Source organism: Staurois parvus, unplaced genomic scaffold (assembly GCF_062004578.1).
Source record: "Staurois parvus isolate SC_StPar_1 unplaced genomic scaffold, SC_StPar_1.0 ptg000303l, whole genome shotgun sequence".
NCBI lineage: Eukaryota > Metazoa > Chordata > Amphibia > Anura > Ranidae > Staurois > Staurois parvus.
Genome location: NW_028318099.1, coordinates 2,509,098 through 2,531,102, shown reverse-complemented (window position 1 = coordinate 2,531,102; position 22,005 = coordinate 2,509,098). Strand labels below are relative to the sequence as shown.

At 39.7% G+C, this 22,005-nt stretch overlaps 1 protein-coding gene across 2 annotated transcripts in view; it reads right to left on the bottom strand.

The window, feature by feature from the left end:
- Positions 1–17,434: 17,434 nt before the first annotated feature.
- The window catches only part of A1CF (APOBEC1 complementation factor), a 75,195-nt gene continuing 70,624 nt past the window's right edge, over positions 17,435–22,005 (bottom strand). For both annotated transcript variants that reach the window (XM_089683130.1, XM_089683131.1), the window contains exon 12: positions 17,435–21,281. In XM_089683130.1, the coding sequence (XP_089539256.1) occupies positions 21,127–21,281 (155 nt within the window). In that variant the 3' untranslated portion in view covers positions 17,435–21,126. The remainder of the gene's footprint in view (positions 21,282–22,005) is intronic.

The following is a 22,005-nucleotide window of genomic DNA, read 5'->3' as shown; positions in this document are numbered from 1 at the left end:
AGAGTCAGTTTCTAGGTAGCTAAATGCTTTATTTAAACAATGTAATGTCTAAATGAAGCACCACAGCCCACAACCAACCAGGAGTCAGAGGCAGCGATGTGTGGCTGTAGGCCAAACAACACTTAGAAGGCTAGGCACACAGAATTGATACACTGCTTAGCAATGAGGATGCTTTGGGAAAGCCATACTACTGTCAGCCAATGGAAGGAGAATGGGCTTTGACTTTGTTGCCCAACAACAGAGATGAGGGGAGAACAAAGGTCAGCGGGCTGTCGGTGTGAGTGTGTCTCACGATCCCAACAATTTATAAGTCAACGATGTGAGTCTTCAGTACAACTAAATAAATCATTACCACATAACAGCAGTTTTCAGTGCTGCCTTTTCCACATAAGACAGTTCCTCCCTAATATGAAACATATGCTATCATTAGGAGATAGATAATGCTGCCAAACAAAACAAAAAAACATTTTTCAAAAACCTGGGTTTGGTAATGAAGCTTCTTAAAATTTTGGCTAAAAGTTCTAAAAAGTCAACATCTTGTGACCCCTTTGCTGAAAATGTGCACAACATAAAGATGAGAATATTCTGTGTCTTGGAAATTTGTCTATAAACACGCCACTTAGTATAAATGATAACTGAATAAATGTTAATAGGAACCAAACCAAGTACATATTCTGAGAAAAAAGGAACTTGTTATACTGTTTTATTAATGTGTTTAAGTATGTGTTTATGAGGATTAACTGCTAAACTATAACAGGTTAGATGGCTCATTCTGCATAATAGTGTATCATTAGGGCAAAGAAAGATGAAATGTGCTGTCAATACAAGTTATATTTCCTTAAAATGGACCTTTTAGTAACTCTGCAAACCTGCACTAATACTTTACTGACTTCTAACCAGGGGTGGACTGACCATTTGGAAACTCGGGCACTGCCCGAGGGCCCGGGGTCAGTAGGGGGCCCCATGAGATGCCCCTGGTACCTTTTTCATAGGCTTTTTTGAGTTTGGGCAAGGACACAGGGGCCCCATGATCCCCTATTGCCCGGGGGGCCCCGTGAGTTGTCAGTCCACCCCTGCTTCTAACAATATATATTAACAGTATAATTTTCCAAAACAGCTGTTTTATTGGTGATAAAAAACAGTCCTTGAGCTCCAGTCAGATTGCTTTGCCTAGAAGAGAATTAATGCCCATGTGAAGTGAATTCAGTCCTATATAACACAATGACTCCTTCACTATATACCATAAGTTCAGAAACAGGGGCGGACTGACAACTCATGGGGCCCCCGGGCAATAGGGGATCATGGGGCCCCTGTGTCCTTGCCCAAACTCAAAAAAGCCTATGAAAAAGGTAACAGGGGCATCTCATTGGGCCCCCTACTGACCCCGGGCCCTCAGGCAGTGCCCGAGTTTCCAAATGGTCGGTCCGCCCCTGGTAACAACTAATTACACCACATTTTTACAGGCTATTAAAATAGTAGTGAAGTAGGAAATAGCCTGCTTAGTAACAGACCCTAAAGGTTTAACAACTGCTAGATGGAGGTTGATACTGTAGCTTCTAACCACAGCCAGATTTCACCAGGTGGTTAATGAACCAAACTTTGCCCTGCCAGAGAGCAGGAGATAATGAAAATATTTTGTAAGAACAACAAAAAGGTAGGAATCTGCAACAGGATTACAATAATATTCTGCACTCATAAAATTGGTCCCACTATAAAGTCTGGATATTCAACAGCAGAGGGAACATGAAAGATAAGGATGTTATTAGGTTATTTTTTCTGCAGCTTGAATGCTTTTCATTCATTCAGAATAGTGTGGATCAGGAAAATACCACATTATGGCCACTAGAAAATTCCAGTATGGCCATTAAATATGTATTTACTATTATTGGAAACTCCTATTGCAGTATTTTCCTGATTCATTCTATACGAATGAAAAACATTTGACCTGTAGAGAAAATAGCCTAGTAACATTTGCCTTTGCTTTCATTCACACAGAATACATTGTGTTCTACATGATGAATAGCTCCGCACATTTCTTTTAAATACACCTTTAGTTTTATGCTTTCTATGTTGCCCTGATCTGCTATATACTTGTATAGTGAGGAGAATGAGGCAATCTCTACAGTAATGCGAGTTGCACAGTCCAAAGGTTGTCTACCAATATGCGTAGTCAGCTGTTTGGTTCTCATACTTCTCAGCAAGCACACCATCAGACAAAAGACTGAACAGCAGGCTTGTGATCTGTGCAAGGACACATTACAGTTTCGATTACTGCTGCCTCCTTTCCTGAGCTTGGATGTATTCAAACTATCATTCCCCCTGAGAATCTCCGAAACCATATATTTAGAACATAATTGCACGTTATATTAAATGTTATTATCTGACACATTTTTGCTGTATATCATTGTTAGAGGCTGCTGCTTGCAAGGTTCACCATTCTTCTGCTCTGCCTTATAACATCAGCAATGCCAGATGGTGGGTTACACATTAAAAGGAGGAGGCTGCAATTTCGTAAGCTGCGCTCCTATTTATGAGACAGCAAGCTGTCATTTTGGTAGGATTTAGTGGCTCTTGACCTGAAGACAGGACACGTTAAGCCAAATTAGTTTTAGTAATGCAATTAGTTAGAACATTATATATTTAGTGGTCTTACTAACCCCATAATACATGGGTACATTATACACTCACCGGCCACTTTAGTTGGTGTACCTATTCAATTGCTTGGTAACACAAATTGCTAATCAGCCAATCACATGACAGCAACTCAATGCATTTAGACATCTAGATGTGGTAAAAACGACTTGCTGAAGTTTGAACCAAGAATGGGGAAGAAAGGGGATTTAAGTGACTTTGAACATGGCATGGTTGTTAGTGCCATGCAGGCTGGACTGAGCATTTCAAAAACTGATGATTTACTGGGATTTTCACGCACAACCATCTCTAGGGTTTACAGAGAATGGTCCGAAAAAGAGAAAATATCTAGTGAGTTGTAGTTGCATGGACGAAAATGCCTTATTGATGTCAGAGCTCAGAGGAGAATGAGCAGACTGGTTCAAGATGACAGAAAGACAACAGTAACTCATTTCAATATCGACAAAAATCTCAGAGGAATTTTTCCAACACCTTGTTGAATCTATGCCATGAAGAATGAAGGCAGTTCTGAAGACAAAAGGGGGTCCAACCCGGTACTAGCAAGGTGTACCTAATAAAGTGGCCAGTGTGAAGTCCACTGTTATGGCCTGGTGGGAAGCTGTGAATGTGACAGAGAGACCACATGGGCTTTCTGGAGCATGGGGCGGGGTAGCCATAGCGACCCATGATGCTACATCAGTGGTTGGGTGGTGTGGTAAAAACATGTTTCAGCTATGGGGTTTAACCAGAAAGCCCACCAAACACACAGGATATAATAGAAGTCTATGGCTCAGTGTAGCTAACCCACAGGTGCTGCACCCACAGATCAGTGTGAAAGCAGCCTAATAGTTTTTAACCTTTTTATAGGTGCTGATATGCCCATTGCAAAAGCGCAGTATATGTATTATTTTATACACTGACTTTTTTCCCTCTTCCAGCTTCTGCTGGCATCTCACTCCAGGCTGATAGAAAGGTGCCAGGCGACGTGTACTTGGCATCACTCTACCTGGGACAGGAGCTGGTGCTACAAAGGAAGCATTAGCTAATGCAGCTCCTGTTATCTGTCTGCTTCCTCTGCTGCTAGCTCCATGCACTCTGAGGCTCTGGGATGGCAGGTCAACAAGCCCAGATCGTGATCGATGGAATGCCAAGCCTGGGCATGCGCTTCCCTGGTTTAAGGTCGAGGGCCACATCAGAGGGTTTTGAGGGCCACAAGTTGAGCACCCCTGGGTTAGTCTAAAGATGCTCTAGATTAAAATGTTGCTTGTGCTACCAACTTATTTGTCAACTTAACCTGTGATCAAAAGGGTGGTGCAACTCTACCCTCTTCCAGATAGAGCTTTCTCCAGCACCTGTTAAAGCTGAACTCCAGGAATTATTTGTATTGCATAATTGCATAGTGGCAGTTCATACCTGCTGGACCTCTGACAGGCTGGAGATCCCTGTAGTAGTTTTCAATACTACAGTGATAGCTACTATCTTCTGCTCAGGTTCTATATGAGCTGCTTTCACATTGCACACATTGACCATGAGGGTTTGTCTTCTTGGCCCTACCACCATTCATAAAACACCTTGTATTTTTTTTCAGTGATATCACCCTCCCCTCCTCTCCATCTCTTCCAAACAGAGAACACCTTGCATTTTTTTTAGGGATATCACTGCCCCTCCTCTTCATCTCTTCCAATCAGAGAACAGTTTGTATTGTTTTCAGTGATATCACCACTCCTCCTCTCCATCTCTTCCAATCAGAGAACACCTTACATTTTTTTTAGGGATATCACTGCCCCTCCTCTCCATCTCTTCCAATCAGCAAAGGAAGCAGACAGATAACAGGAGCTGCATAAGCCAATGCTTCCTTTGTAGCGCTAGCTCCTGTCCCAGGTAGAGTGATACCAAGTACACTTCGCCTGGCACCTTTCTCTCAGCCTGGAGTGAGATGCCAGCAGAAGCTGGAAGAGGGAAAAAAGTCAGTGACAACAGTTTGTATTGTTTTCACTGATATCACCACTCCTCCTCTCCATCTCTTCCAATCAGAGACCATCTTGTATTTTTTTCAGTGATATCGCCCTTCCCTCCTCTCCATCTCTTCCAAACAGAGAACACCTTGTATTTTTTTATTGATATCACTGCCCCTCCTCTCCATCTCTTCCAATCAGAGAACAGTTTGTATTGTTTTCACTGATATCACCACCCCTCCTCTCCATTTCTTCCAATCAGAGAACACCTTGTATTTTTTTCACTATCACCACCCCTCCTTTCCATCACTTCCAATCAAAGAACACCTTATTTTCACTGAAAAAAATACAAGGCATATTGAAAGGCAGTGAGCGACCCTCTGTGGTCAGTGTGCAGTGTGGCAGACACTAGAACCTGGTCAGGATCTGGAAGATCATGGCTAGCAATGCAGTAGTGCTGACTACAGTGATTATCAGCTTTCCTAGCGGTCCATAAGGTATGAGTGATGCATATTATATTGTTTTCTGGATTGTTTTCTGGATTTTCTGGATCAGTGTAAGTATGCAATACAAATCATTGCTGGAAAACAGCTTTTGAAACTCCTACTCCTGTACTGAAAGAAACAGGCTGCCATTGCTGATCTGAAAATGCTAGCTGCCTGGCTGTCTGCGGTTTAATACTTTGAGTCACAGACCTGGAGCAAACATGAAACAAGCAAAATGAAAAGGAGATCAGAATGCCTGATCTATGTACAATGTACTTGTTTTAACACAGAGACTCAGATTGTACAGAGACCGACCCTAGGTTCACACCTAAGCGTTTTCTGCAGCGTTTTGCGGAAACATACTACAGTCCATTTAACATGATTTCCTATGGGACACGTTCACATCTCCATGTTTTCACTTGGTGCGTTTCTTGCAAACGGTCAGGGACATTTTTTAACGCAAAATGTTGCGTTTTTCTTTCTATAGATGTCAATGGAAACTTTGCAGAAAAGCATGTAGTATGTTTTTGCTGCATTTTTGCTGTGTTTTTGCTGCATTTTTTGTGTTTTGTGTTTTAAATCTGCCTAGCCAAGAAAAAAAAAGCGCATCAAAAATGCAGCAAAAATGCAAGTGCAAAAATGCAACACAAAATGCACTGCAGAAACAGGTCAAATGCAAACTGCATAGGTGTGAACCAAGCCCGAGGGCCAGTTCAGAACATAAAGATAACTGTAATGTATGTTCATTTTTGCACATTCCCACAAGGCTGCTGAACATGTGGGAACAGACAAAATGTACAATAGGCACAACTTATAAAATTGCGCTTTACCAAACCGTATGGTACTGCAGTACCATGTGTTTTAGTGCCTGCAAATGCACCTGCATTGATGAGATGTACGGAGGTACCATTAAGAATTAATGGCACTAGCTTGCGCCTGTCATACTTTTTGCACGTTTCTATATGTTTGGCAGCCCAAGGCTGTCAAAAACTCCCCTTGCAGGAATGCGCGAGAATATGCGTACATTACAATTATCTTTATGAGGTGCGGAAAAACGTGAGCATCCATGCACATTCCCGCACCACAACTGGTGTGAACCGTCCCTAATAGATCAGCATATCAGACAGACACATAGCACGCTGCATAAACTGTTGGCGCTATATAAATCCTGGATTATAATAATAATTTTCATAGTCACATTTCAGGTTTCTTTTAAATATATCTCAAACTGAAAATAAAGTCTGCAAGGTACAACAGGAACTCTCTAAACTTTTTTTTTTTATATGTCATAAAAGGAAACATCATTTGAAAAGTATAATATGAGTTTCAATCTGTGGGAAAGCTTTGACGCCCCTTTTTTCAAACAACAGAAAATTCTTCATAAACCAAAATTGGAGCGCTCAGCCACTGCCGTCTACAGTTGTTATTACAAAGAATAAATGTTCACACGGAGAGCTATATTTAGCAGCCAGCTGACATCCATTTAAAATTAGCCAATAACTCTGAAACAGTGAATGCTGTAAGCTATATATACATAGAATGAACATGCAGCTTTCCAGTGACTAAATACACCACTAGATGGCAGCATTAGTTCACAAACATTCCTGAGGTCTCTTTCCAAAATTCAGTAGAAGACAGCAAATGTTTTCATGCCATCTTCAATATTAACATAACAGCAGCCAAGCAGTCTAGGCCACATCAGACAGATGCAAGGAAAAGATTAAAAAAAAAAAAAAATTCATATGTTAGGGACTTTCAGTAGCGATCTTTATGGACCCAATTCCATTAATTTTTGTGGCCATACCCACATGGAGGAAAAATATATTTGAAATATATTTTAAAATTATTCTTCCCAAATATATTGACATATATTTGAAATGCTACAATTTTGTCCATATTCATTTAAAATAAATAAATAAATAAAATAAATAAATATATATATACAGTTGCAAGAAAAAGTATGTGAACCCCTTGGGATTACGTAGAGTTTTGCATGAATTGGGCATAAAATGTGCTCTGAATGTCATCTAAGTCACAACAATAGAAGAACACAGTCTGCTGAACATAATACTACACAAACATTAGATGTTGCCATGGTTTAATTGCACATAACATGTAAACATTCACAGTGCAGGGAGGAAAAAGTATGTGAGGCCCTAGCTTAATGACTTCTCCCAGAGCTAATTGGAGCCAGGAGTGAGCCAACCTTGACTCCAATCAGTGTGATGATATTGGATGTGTTGCTGACAGCTGTCCTGCCCTTAAAAAACACACACCTGTTTTGGGTTTACTGGTTTCAAGAAGCACTGTCTGATGTGAACCATGCCTCGCGGAAAAGAGCTCTCAGAAGACCTACGATCAAGAATTGTTGACTTGCATGAAGCTGGAAAGGGTTACAAAAGTATCTCCAAAAGCCTTGATGTTCATGTGTCCACGGTAAGACAGACTGTCTACAAATGGAGAAAGTTTAGCACTGTTGTTACTCTTCCTAGGTGTGGTCGTCCTGTAAATATGACTGCAAGAGCACAGCGCAGAATGCTGCATGAGGTAAAGTAGAATCCCAGAGTGTCAGCTAAAGACCTACAGAAATCTCTGGCACATGCTAACATTTTTGTTGACACATCTACAATAAGGAAAACATTAAACAAGAATGGAGTACATGGGAGGACACCACGGAGGAAGCCATTGCTGACCAAAAAGAATATTGCAGCACGTTTGAAGTTTGCAAAAGAGCACCTGGATGTTCCACAGCACTACTGGCAAAATATACTGTGGACAGATGAAACCAAGATTGAGTTGTTTGGGAAGAACACACAACACTATGTGTGGAGAAAAAAAGGCATAGCACACCAACATCAAAACCTCATCCCCACTGTAAAACATGGCGGAGGGAGCATCATGGTTTGGGGCTGCTTTGCTGCCTCAGGGCCTGGACGGATTGTTGTCATTGATGGGAAAATGAATTCCAGAGTTTATCAAGACATTTTGCAGGAAAACGTACGACCATCTGTCTGCCAACTGAAGCTCCGCATAGGATGGGTGATGCAACAGGACAATGACCCAAAGCATACAAGTAATTCAACAAAACAATGGCTGCAACAGCACAGAATACGCCTTCTGGAGTGACCCAGTCAGAGTCCTGACCTCAACCCAATTGAAATGCTGTGGCGTGACCTTAAGAGAGCGATTCACACCAGACATCCCAAGAATATTGCTACACTGAAACAGTTTTGTGAAGAGGAGTGGTCCAAAATTACTCCAGATCGTTGTGCAGGTCTGATCTGCAACTACAGGAAACGTTTGGTTGAGGTTATTGCTGCCAAAGGAGGGTCAACCAGTTATTAAGTCCAAAGGTTCACATACTTTTTCCTCCCTGCACTGTGAATGTTTACATGTTATGTGCAATTAAACCATGGCAACATCTAATGTTTGTGTAGTATTATGTTCAGCAAACTGTGTTCTTCTATTGTTGTGACTTAGATGACGTTCAGAGCACATTTTATGCCCAATTCATGCAAAACTCTACGTAATCCCAAGGGGTTCACATACTTTTTCTTGCAACTGTATATATATATATATATATAAAATTATTATTATTTCAGGTACTTATATAGCACTGTCAATTTACGCAGTGCTTTACATATATATTGTACATTCACATCAGTCCCTAACCCTCAAGGGGCGTACAATCTAATATATATATATATATATATATATATATATATATATATATATATATACATACATACTGCATGTTGAAATTTTATTACAATATATATGAAAAATATTTTTAAAAATACATTACTTCCCAAATATATTGACATATATTTGAAATGCTACAATTTTGGCCATATTCAATATATTTCAAAATATATTTCAATATATATATATATATATATATATATATATACTGCATGTTGAAATGCATTATTACAAAATATATTAAAAATATTTTTAAAAATACATTTCAAATATACTGTATGTCTTTAAAAATACAAATCTACATTTTTGGAATGCATTTACAAATATATATAAAAATATATGTTAAAATTACTTTTTTATATGTTAAAAAAATATGAAGAATAAATAAAAAAATATATATTTTTAAAAATATATTCTTCAGATTTTTTTTATTATATAATAAGGTCATTTTAACATATATTTTTACATATATTTGTAAATGCATTCCAAAAATGTAGATTTGTATTTTTAAAGACATACAATATATATTTAAAATGTATTTTTAAAAATATTTTTCATATATTTTGTAATAATGCATTTCAACATGCAGTATATATATATATATTTATTGAAATATATTTTGAAATATATTAAATATGGCCAAAATTGTAGCATTTCAAATATATGTCAATATATTTGGGAAGAATATTTTTAAAATATATTTCAAATATATTTTCTTCCATATGGGTACACTAGACAAAAAATTGTTTGAAACTTATTGGGCAGAAATAGAAAGTTTGACTTCTTTGAGCCAAAAATCAAAGGAAAATGTTGGAAAATGTCTTCCAAACAGATGATAAATTGAAAGGTTATTGAATTTCATGCCTGTTAAAAATCAGACTGTTAGTAATGCGCATATGAGACAAAACAAACAAAAAATTTATTAATTTATAGCCATTGAACGATTTATTGTTTGAAATTCGGTTATTACATGATGGCAATATCAATTCCTCTCACGAACAAGTGTTCGGTATTCGAAAATGTGTTTGAAAGATTTTTCGGTCAGTGTGTGGCCAGCAATAGACTATTGTATTTTATGCACCTGAGCCGAATTCAATAATGACTTGCAGACTAGATTTGGAAAATTCAAGTGCTTGTGCATAGAAAGGATTTTCAGCGTCTGTCCTAAATACTGAATTTACTTAGAAATTACACTTCCTTTGAGAAGCATTTAAGAGACTGTAACACCACAGGGGTCACTTACTAAAAAGATCAGGCCTGTAAAAGAAGAGGTGCTATTCTTACTTTTCAGATGTCCTGTGTGTTGAAGCACTGTGGTGGTTCTGTGTTACCTAGGGCAGCACAAGAACTAAATACACCACTACCTTGACTAGGTGCTGGAGCTAAGAGAGTGTAAAGTGTAATACAAGCAGTAAAGTCTGTTCCCCGTGTACATAAATAGTGTATACAGGGGCGGACTGACCATTTGGAAACTCGGGCACTGCCCGAGGGCCCAGAGTCAGTAGGGGGCCCCATGAGATGCCCCTGGTACCTTTTTGATAGGCTTTTTTGAGTTTGGGCAAGGATACAGGGGCCCCATGATCCCCTATTGCCCGGGAGCCCCATGAGTTGTCAGTCCGCTCCTGAGTGTATAGTGTCGATTTTTCAATTATACAGATAAGATTGTGTATATTCAATGACAAGTGGCCTGTTACAGCTGCTGTGACTTTGCTCCAATATTTAAATACATTTTTTTAGGTTTCTGGGCATGTCCAGGTTTAATTTCAAAATGTAAATCCTTGTGATTTGTTGTGCGTTGGAATACTATATACAGTGTGTTAGAGCGGTTCCACAAATGAATTAATATGTATTATTTTCTATTGAGATTAAAGTAGAATTTTGGGGGAAAATGGCAGACAATATTGTTAATGCAGAAGAGACATACTATGTCACTTCTGCATCAAAGTTCCTTACCTGCCTGTACATCCTATACACTGCACAACACCAAGGAGAATGAACTCCTGGGATGAAAAGGCCAAGCTGAGCTCCATTGATGTCATCTTGACCCGGCCAATGAAAGTGGCCAGAAATTGGTATCCGGAAGCCAACCAGCCAAAGTTGCCCATGACCAGCAGGGAGCTCAGAGACACCACAAGCTGGAGAGAGGGTGAGTATAGTCCCGTTTATGGAATAACTAAGCCAAAACTTTCTTTCCATTTTGGATGGAGTAAACAATTGTGAAAATTCTTGTCAGATTTTTTTTTAATCTGTACCCCAATGTAGAGGTTTCCCTTCACTTCTTGTTCTGTAGACACAACAGGACTTTTGAAGAAGAGGTGGATGCTCTTCTCAACATTCACTGGAACAAGTGTCCTCACTGGAAAATTCTCCTTTATCCACTTGCCCTCCAGAGGATTTACCCCCCTTCTGACCAGGTCATTTTTTTGCGCTACGGTGCTGTGTTAGTTTAACTGACAATTGCGCGGTCATGCAACACTGTACATAAATGAAATTTATGTCCTTTTCTTCCCACATATAGAGCTTTCTTTTTGTGGTATTTGATCACCTCTGCGTTTTTTTTATTTTTTGCGCTATAAACAAAAATAGATTTTTTGCTACAAAACATATCCAGTAAAAACATTTAAAAAATATAATTTCTTCATATATTTAGGCCAAAATGTTTTCTGCTACAAGTCTTTGCTAAAAAAAAATCCCAATAAGTGTATAATAATTGGTTTACAAGAAAGTTACAGTGTCTACAAATGGCAAAATATATACTGGAATTTTTATTTTAATTTGGCGGTGATCAGTGACATATAGCGGGACTGCAGGACTGCAGCGGGCATTCTGACACTGGGTGGGAACTAACTGCCACTGACATTCCCTGTGACACTAATACAGTGATCAGTGCTAATAAAAAGCACTGACACTATACTGACACTGGGCAGGAAGGGGTTAACATCAGGGGCGACCAAAACGTTAACAGTGTGCTGTGTGTGTTTTACTATGTGTTGTGCCTCTGCCTTGCAGAGATACAAAGCATCATGTTCATGCTGACAAGAGAGAGACGTGTTGTTTACACACAAGTCTCTCCGCTGTCAGCTCTGTTGCAAATCGCCGAGTCCCGGCTGGGAATCACCAGCCGGGACCCGGTGATTGACATCTTCAGCCGCCAATAGAGCGTGCGCCCCCTACCGGGAAATGCAAACCACGTGTAGCAGTACATCTGCTATAGGGTGGCAGGCAAGTGGTTATTCCTGTTTTGGGGGCAGCTCAAAATTTGGGTTTCTAACCCACTTTCAGTCCCAGGGCAAAATTTTATCAAAGGGAACACATACAGCAATAAAAATCTGATGGCGGTTCCTGCCACTCAATGTTGTATCCAAATTTAAAATAAATGTTTTGGCTTTGGATACGCTTTAACTGTATTAACACTTTTGTCTTTTTTTTTAAATCAGTCTAGCAGATGGTTGCACAACAGCAAAATAATATGACAGAATGACAAAAAATGTTTTTTTTTATATGGAGCTATTTATCAAACGCGAAACTAGCTTTGATTTATTTATTCAGTCATAACATTCTTATGACATATGAATGATTTGTCTGTACACTTTACAGGCCCATAAAAGCATGGGGACCGTTATCAATATCATCACACAATCCTGCAGGTTTTACAAGAGTGATGATACATACATGAGTTGGGTTTACCATAAGATCACAGCTTGATTCTTATATTGCCTCCTTTACAGAATAAAGATGACCCTACACCAATATGTTGAAAAACATCCTTCCGATCACTTATTAGATGTGCTTATGTTTCCTGTGAAAAATGGTGTAAACTTTATAATAAACTTTTTTTTTACTGAACTGTAGCTTTAGGTTTGTAACACATAAAAGCATCATACTGTATATCTGCTGTGAATGGGAGGCAGTCGGATTTGCTGTAGATTAGTGCTGGATTCTGTAAGTTGAAACTTACATGTGTATAGTATATTATGGATGAATTGCAGGTATGGCAAGTTTTACATAGTTACACTGGTCCAGCTTGGACAAAGTAGGTACCACTACTACAGCGATTGCTGCTTGCTTCCAGATCCAATGCCAATGAGCTGCACTTTTGTTTACGGAAAATGGGAAGTTGCCCGGAAGCTAGTGGATTTCCAATGATTTCCAGCTTCCACAGGGATTGGCTGGGTATGGCACATACATACTTCCATTGGCCCAAGCTGAGCATATGCAACTGAATAAATATTTAAATTGCCATAATTGGAATTCATCCTTGGACCTTATATAAAGCCTATTGCAGGATTAAACTCACATGTTATAGGGTGTACATGATGAATGCGTTCTGTTTGCCAGTGTTTGAACACTTTAAACTGATGCATTTTCCTGAAAGCATGAAAGTGATTTACGAGTTGTCTTTAAGAGAGCAACATTTTCTGTTTTATGTCCTGGAGCTCCTAAAACTGTAGGAAGGAAAAAGTAAACTAGTATAGAAGAGCATTTGTGAACTCACAGCAGTTATAGCAATCATCAATGTATGTCTGAACATAATGAAGCAGCAACACATTCAACTTATTCAATAAAGAGTTCTTATTTTTAAAGGAAACCTTTCATGAGAGAAGTGTGGAGACTGTCACTGCTGACTTTGTATTCTGCAAATGCAAGTTATCTTCTTGACTCTCCTGCTTCAATACTTTGGGGTAGATTTACTAAAGGCAAGTAGAATGTTCATATTGAAGGCAAATGTTCTCCCTAGCTTAGTGAATAAGGTGAATATCTGCTGACTTCCATCATCCAATCACGTGCAAGTAAAAATACAGTTTTTTTTATTTCCCTTACAAAGTGAACAGCCTCTTTACCATAAGTAAATCAACCCCTTTGAGCCACTAATTAGAAACAAATATGTAAAAATGAACTTCAGACTTAACTTTTACTTCCCCATTATTCTTCCTTGTTTCAGGACAGTGACTAGGATAAGCATGCAAGGCAGAATAATGGCCAGGCAACTGCCATTTAAAAACTATAAAAGTACAGTTGTTAGGTGGGGGCAGAATAGGATTCTCTGAAGAGAAGGTTTTTCAGTGATCATCTAAAAGTAGAATAGGAGATGGTTGAACAGATTGGGGTTCCATAGGATGGGAGAGGCTCAGGAAAGTCCTAGAGGAATAGGAGGAGGTGACAAGGAAGCTAGAGACCTGGTGGTCTTGGGAGAAACGACGAAAAGGATTAGGTTGGTATTTTGAGACTAGGTTAGTGATGTAGGTTGGGGCTCAGTTGTGGATGGCTTTGTAAGTTGTAGTATTTTGAAATTAATTCATTGGGTGAGTGGAAGCCAGTGGATGAATTGTCATTGAAGTGTAACAGACACTGAACGGCTGGTAAGGTGGATGAGTCTGGCAGCAGCATTCATTATGGACTGAAGGGGGGATAGCCTATATAAAGGTAATCCAGTTAGGAGGGCATTGCAGTAGTTGAGGAGAGAGATTTCCAGGGAGTGAATTAGAAGCTTAGTGGTGTCAATGGTTAGGAAGGGGCGTATTTTGGAGATGTTGCATAGTTAAGGGGGCAGGCTTTGGACAGAGATTGGATGTAGGGCTGAAAGGATAGTTCAGAGTCCAGGATTAAGTCTAGAACCTTGGCATGCGGGGACAGGTTGATAGTTGTGCCATTGATCTTGACAGAGAAATCAGAGGAAGAGGCATGTGGGGCAGGAAATACGAGCTGTCATTTAGCATATAATTGTCAATTAGCTGTCATTGCTGAGCCAGTGAGCTGTGGGCAGAAGATTACCTGCCCTGCGGCTCAAAGAGGTGGAAATGCTTGTGAAATCACTGAGCTAATACTGCCAGTGAAGAACAATGTGTACTACAAGCTTTTTTGAAGCCCTAATCTAGAAATGCTGAACACATATCTTAATGGAGAGTGCTCTCTGTTACAATAAACAAACTGTTAGCAGTCTTCGGGGGGTTCTAGCACTGCTTGATGCTTCTGAAAGCCTTTGGAAGTCTGTGCAAAGCTCCAATAAATGCAACAATTGGCATTCCTATTAAGATTGGTGAAAACAAAGAAAGAAAATGGAGCAAACCCCCAGTGTTCCACAACTAGCTGACGGGGTTCTTGGTAGGGTGATCTTTCTGATAAGGCTGAATTTCAAACATAAACCTGGAGAGGTGGGTTTTAATGCTCTACTTATCTATCTATCACAGCGCTCCTTCAGCATCACCTATAACGCTCCTACAGCGCTCCTTCAGCGTTACCTATAACACTGCCACCTCCTCTTCACTCCCTCTCTCTGTTGGGGTCCCTCAAGGTTCTGTCCTCGGGCCCCTTCTCTTCTCCATCTACACCTCCTCCCTTGGCCACCTCACCCCTTCAGTCTCCGCTCGTATCACAAGCCTACTGAGCGACATATTGGACTGGATGTCACTCCACTTCCTCAAACTAAATCTGTCCAAAACTGAGCTCCTAGTGTTCCCCCCAGCCCAGGCCCCCCCCCTGACTTCTCCATCAAGACCAACAACACCACCATCAGTCCCTCTCCTCAAGCCAGAGTACTAGGTGTCATCCTAGACTCCAATCTGTCCTTCCAGCCCCAAGTCCATTCGTTGACAAACTCATGCAGACTTCACCTTCACAACATCTCCAAGATATGTCCTTTCCTAACCCCGGAAACCACTAAGCAACTCATTCACTCCCTCATTATATCACACCTCGACTACTGTAACTCCCTCCTCATCGGCTTACCCCACCACAGGCTATCCCTGCTTCAGTCTATCTTGAATGCTGCGGCCAGACTCATCCACCTTACTATCCGCTCCGTTTACGCCACCCCTCTCTGCCAATCCCTCCACTGGCTTCCGATTGCCCAACGGATAAAATTCAAAATGCTAACATTGACTTATAAAGCTGTTCATAATACTGCCCCAAATTACATCACCAATCTGGTATCCAAATACCACCCAAAACGTACTCTCCGCTCCTCACAAGACCTCCTACTCTCTAGTTCCCTGGTCTCCTCCTCCCATGCCCGTCTCCAAGACTTCTCCAGGGCTTCCCCCATTCTCTGGAACACCCTACCCCAATCCATCAGACTGTCACCTACTCTCCTCACCTTTAGGCGCACTCTTAAAACCTATCTCTTCAGGGAAGCCTACCCCGTCCTCAGCTAATTACTGAACTCTTCCACTCTTCCTACCACTCCATTCCCCATAGCTATTTCCTCCTGTACCACTATCCCCTCCCTCCTAAATTGTAAGCTCCAAGGAGCAGGGCCCTCAAACCCCATGTGTATTGAATCGTATTGTTACTGTACTGTCTCGTGTACTGTCTTCCTTTATAATGTACAGCGCTGAGCAAACTGTTGGCGCAATATAAATCCTGTATTATAATAATAATAATAATATTGATGTAACAAAATTCATTATTAATTGACTACAATATGTACAAAATTCTGCAGCCAGAATGTCACTAGGTCATGTACAAGTGACCATATTACTCCTATCCTGGAGTCCTTGCACTGGCTACCCGTCAGGTTAAGCAAAGACTTTAAGATCCTCTTGCTCACCTATAAGGCTCTTCATGGCTTGGCACCCCATTATCTGTCTGAACTTTTATCTACTTACTCCCCCACCCTGTAACCTCCACTCCTCAAATTCTGGTCTTCTGTGTATCCCCTTACTCACCTACACTCGATGGAAGACAGAGACTTCGCCTGCTATGCTCCAAAACTCTGGAATTCACTTCTAAGGAACATCAGAGAGTCATCTTCTCTAAACTCCTTCAAATCGAACCTAAAAACTGTTTTTTTTTAGACAAGCTTTCACTTTCTTTTATACTGTGTATTTCTTGTGATTTCTTTGTAAAGCTCTTTGAGAAGCTACCTTTAAAAGTGCTATATAAAATAAAGTTTATTATTATTATTATTATTATTATTATTATTATTATTATTAATACTGACCCATATAAATAAGATTTCCATCGGTTTACAACATGCAGTAACAGCAGCATACTGTAGTACACAATGTTGTCTTTCATAAATAAAAAAAAAAGAAGCATACAATATTCTGTTTATTTAAAAGGCACAGTGTATGTACAACATACTACTTATTATACATTACCTTTTGAAACTGTCACAAAGGTTGCATTTAGTGTAGAACTATTTTCCTTTGTTACAGTTCAGTGTGCTGTCAGGTTGTGACATGTTACTCGCTGTGCAAGTCAAAGCTTTGAGAATCGATTAATCAAATAAACCAAAGTTCACCTTTAAAAGCTAGATATGAGACTCCAAAACTAAAAAAAAGAGGGGGGAGGGCAGGGCAGGGTTCAATAATGACACATGTATGGAAAAACTAGACACTTCACTATGTTCTGCAATGCATGAGCAAATGCAAAGAAGTGCTTTAAAAATCAGCCATACTAGAAAAAATTGTGAGCCCCAAACCAACAACAATTCACATAAGTGTTTTGGTCCCTGGAAGGGAGATGATTACTATTACCAAGGCCAACCAACCAGGATCCAACCAAAAGGTTAGAAAATAGGTTAAGCAAATATAAGTCACAATCCAGTTGTCTGGTATAGGCAATTCCATTACTGGTTCTTTGTGTGTTTATAATACGTTTACCCGAATTGGTGTTAGTGAATGATGTGAAACATTAATAATCAACACAAATACATAAAAATGGTATGCACAAGTTTATTGGTTGTAATTAGCATCTCTCTTATGAATAATTTCAGTATTCTTAACCAGTATTTACATAACATTTTACTTATTACATTGAGTTCCAATTGTATTATCATTTGCAGAACAGTTGTCTTTTTTACAATTATTAAATATTTTGAAACTGCCTTCCTACAAGAAGTGTCATAATAGAATACTAAAACATGACTTCAACTTGTAAAGAAGATAAATGTTAGCTACCATCAAGATACCACAGCACCATAATTTTCAATTTGTCCACATGTCAGATCTACTGAAGCCTGTGGCTGGCCATTGGCTAGTAAATGGGAAGAAAGCCATTTGTCACCCTGATTAGAACTTTGGATAACAAAAGCCTTGGTGTTTTTGGAAGAGCCTTGTATGCCTTCCAGAAAACCAACTTGTAGGCTGTAGGCTCCATCCATGCTAAACATGTGATTTGATACAACCGTTGTTTTTTTCTGAAATATTTCCTCCTTCAACAAAAGTCAGTCAATTATTGACTTTCGTAGAACAGTACAGGGCCAGTAGGATAACCCACATATTGAATTTTAGCTGGTTTATCAGGAACCAGTTGAATTTTGCTCAGTGTATGGTGCATTTTTGAGATGGGATGTTACCTGCACTCTGACTTTTGATTCTCTGCTCTTGTGACTGACTCCATGTTGATAACACACACCTCTAAGTATACATGGCAGCATAGCATAACAGATCCCCATAATTGAAAAGAATATACATTTCTAGAGGGGTCTGTGTTTGACACTGCTATGGGTATGAGATGGCAGACTGTGTGTGCTCTTGGATTGAATTCAGATGACTGACAGGGCAGTAACTGTCAAACCCCAGGGGGGCTTCGTACCTCTAACTTTTAGATCCAAGGCTCACCCTAAGGTTCACATTAAATATCATAGATGTGGCTAGTACCTTTAAGGATATATTTCAGTAGTAGATTTTGGTGCCCCATTTCAATCCAACAGAATCAATGGGTCACACTATGTAAACATTTTATGTTCTAATGTCAAATTACACATATAAAATTACTTTTTTGGTAACTATCTATAGTATCATGATGGCAGCTATATGTAGATTTCATCATTACCAAGTTATATGAAATACTTTCTTTTTTTAAATTCACAGTGACAGTTCTTTACAAAGAGAAGTATCATCTGTACAAATATAAGTGCTCCATGTGCACATTCTTCTTTAATACTGCCGACTTTTTTTGCCATTAGCTTAACATGTGTAGACCACCTTACAAAGGTCATGCTAGCTTTGCGATTGGAAGAAGAGAGACCAACCAATTACATGTTTATAGACTTTTTAATTCCTGCTTACATATGCTCAAAACTATAAGTCTTTGCCTGCCCCTCTACTAGTTGATTATGTCTGTATGCGTTCTCTATTAATTACTCTGTCCTTTAATTGAGCAGCAGAGAGTAATTTGTTTGCAGGGAGGTGAGAGATCAACATATTTAACAAAGGTATGCTGGCTCCAGACTGCATTGAACTCTTTACCACTGTAGGTGATTGCTCAATGTCAGTCAGTTAATAACCTCTGTGACTTCCATCTATTGATAAAGATGCTTAATTAGGTTATATTTCTAATAAAATATCAGCCAGAGTATGACCAGCATTACTTGTTTGATCCAAACCATGTTTGCTGGTCTGGCAAAAAAAATCACCATTTTCATTTGAATTGTCACATAACTACTTTGATTTCCCTATAGGTTATATAAAATTAATTTAATCTAACATGCAAACACATAGATGTCAACAGTAAAACAGCAGTGTACAATAAAACTTAACACATCCTGTCTGAATAATAAGAAATACACATTGTTGTTAAAAGTGGCTGTAAAGTGGCTGTAAAGGCTCAAGGTTTTTTACTTTCATGCATTCTATGCATGAAGGTAAAAAAAACTTTCTGTTTGCAGCAGCCCCCCCCCCCCCCCCATTATTTACGTGAGCCCCAACGTGATCCAGCGATGTGCATGAAAGTGTCTGGGGACACTCCCTCCTCATTGGCTATAACAGCAGTGGGAGACATTGGCTCCTGCTGCTGTCAATCACAGCCAGTGAGCCAATGAGGGGATAGAGGGGCCAAGCCATGGGTCTGTGAGTGACACCCAGAGCAGCAGCTTGGGAGCGAGCCTGCTTAGATATCCCCATAGCAAGTTGCTCTGGGGGCACTTGGCAGGAGGGAGGGGTCAGGAGCACCGGTGGGGGGACCCAAGAAGAGGAGAATTGGGGCTGCTCTGTGCAAAATAACAGCACAGAGCAGGTAAGTATTTATTTTGTTTACTTGCCTTTCATATCATTTTAATGGAGAAGTAGGGCCAAAGGTCTTATGGCCCTATTTCTCCTGTGGATAACAGGAGTGCACTTACAGTAGTTCTGCATTCCTGTGACCAACAGTGGGCTAAAGCATGCAGTCATCAGATGTCACTGAGACTGTCTAGGCTGTGGAAAGATCCTGACTTTAAAGTTGGGATCCTCCCAGATTTCTGTGACTGTCAGTCTTTGGCTCTCTGCTCTGCCCCTCCAGTATTGACTGGAGCACCAGGCTGGGAAGGAGGCCGGAGCAGCTTGTTCAGCCTCTCAGCGAAACACTGAGAGCCAGTTGCTCTGGCCTCCTACCCAGTCTGGTGCTCCAGTGAATACTGGAGGGGCAGAACAGATAGCTAAAAACTGACAGTCACCTGCTCTCTGCTCACTGAAGACTGAGAACATATTCTTCATCACATAGTTCTTGGTCTTAGAGGCAGCAGGGGACACAGGCTGCATCCACCTAGGTGAGTATGTATGTCTTTTTTTTTCATTCCCAAACTTCTTTTAAAATACTAGTTATCTGGCTGGGGCTGGCTGCTATACATTCTTCCTATTTATCCAGAACAAGTATACAGCCAAGTAAGTCAGAACCTCTGAACTGCATGGTTGTTTCAGTTCAATTACCAAAATTACCGAAGCCACTGAACTAGCACGGCATCCAGGAAGCTAGCACTTTAAGTGACAGCCCCCATATTGCCCTCAGAACAGGTTTCCGTTAAGAAAAGTGAACCAGCAGCAAAAATGGCAGAGCAGAAATGAGAAATGAGCAGTTTTTACATCTGACTCACCACACACCTCTCCACTGAGTACAATCCTAAAATCTGCACTGTCAGGTCATGAAAGCTTAAAGCTTAATTTGGAAAGATAAAACACAAATAAATCATAATTTGGCCTCTCAGGCCTCTGTACTGACTTCCGGAAGTGCACATGAGTTATCCAGATCGTCCTATACAGCAATAAAGAATACAATGGAAAAAATGCAAGAATTCTCATTTACCTGTGGTAAAAACACATTCCCTCAACAATACATTTGATCCAGTGTTTAGAGTCCTCAAAAACAATTTTAAAAGGCCTAATTTGTTTTTTGTTACTTCACTACTAACTAGTGCATAAAAAGTGTAAACACTATCAACAAACTTTAAGCTGAGGACCATTAAATATAAACTGCAGTATTATTAAAGAAAATACAACCTTATGGCTATAAAACTACACTAAACATTCAACTAATTATTTTCCATTCTGTCACAGTGGATTAAAGTCCCATTGGACATCACATATAAAAGGAAACTCTATATTTCATTCACATTCACCACATACAGGATGTCGTAACTGAAGGTGGTATAATCCTTAGAATGTCCCATATGCATCTCCTCGAGCTGCTACTGCAAAAGCTGGATAGGCTTCGTAGGTGGCATAGGCGGCAAGGTCTTGTCCCAAGGCGACTGCTTGTTTTAGTTGGGTGGCAGCAGCTACTGCGGCCGGCGAGCTAGCTATGGCATATCCTAAAATTTAAATTAAGCAAGACGTTAAAAATTTGAAAGTATCAACATATTAGATCAAGGACTATATGTGTTACCCATAGTAACCAAATTCACTTAGAAAATGAAAGAGCATTCTGAGAGCTTGGCCAGGGTAGCAAAAAAAGAAAATCTTGGTACAGACACCGTCACACATTGAAGGAAATGTTGAGGCACCTGATTGGTGTAATCCAGAAACATATTACATTAATACTCATAAAATCACCTTTATTGCCATAAATTACTGGCAATCAAAAATCCATGAATAAAAACTATAAAAAGAAATTCTTAAAAATTTTGGGGTGATTTACTAAAATTGGAGAGTGCTAAATTTAGTGCAGCTGTGCATGGTAACTAGTCAGCTTCTAACTTCAGCTTTTTCAATTAAGCTTTGACGAAAAAAAAAAATACTGAAAGCCGACTGGTTTCTGTGCAGAGCTGCACCAGATTTTGCACTCTCTGATATAAATAATAATATAATAAAATACTAAAAACATGTGGTTTGTGAGAGCAAGCAGATTTGGCTATGCCTTAGTGAGAAATATTAAGTAATTCAAATTTGGCAACTTTGTTCTTCTCAAAGACCATATTGTAGCAGGCAGTCTTACAAGCAATCCACAAGGGAAGATTCTGATCTACTTTTATCAGCAGTAACAGAAATAATTGATATTTTCAGTTCCCAATTGACAGCAGTAAGAGTTCATCATAA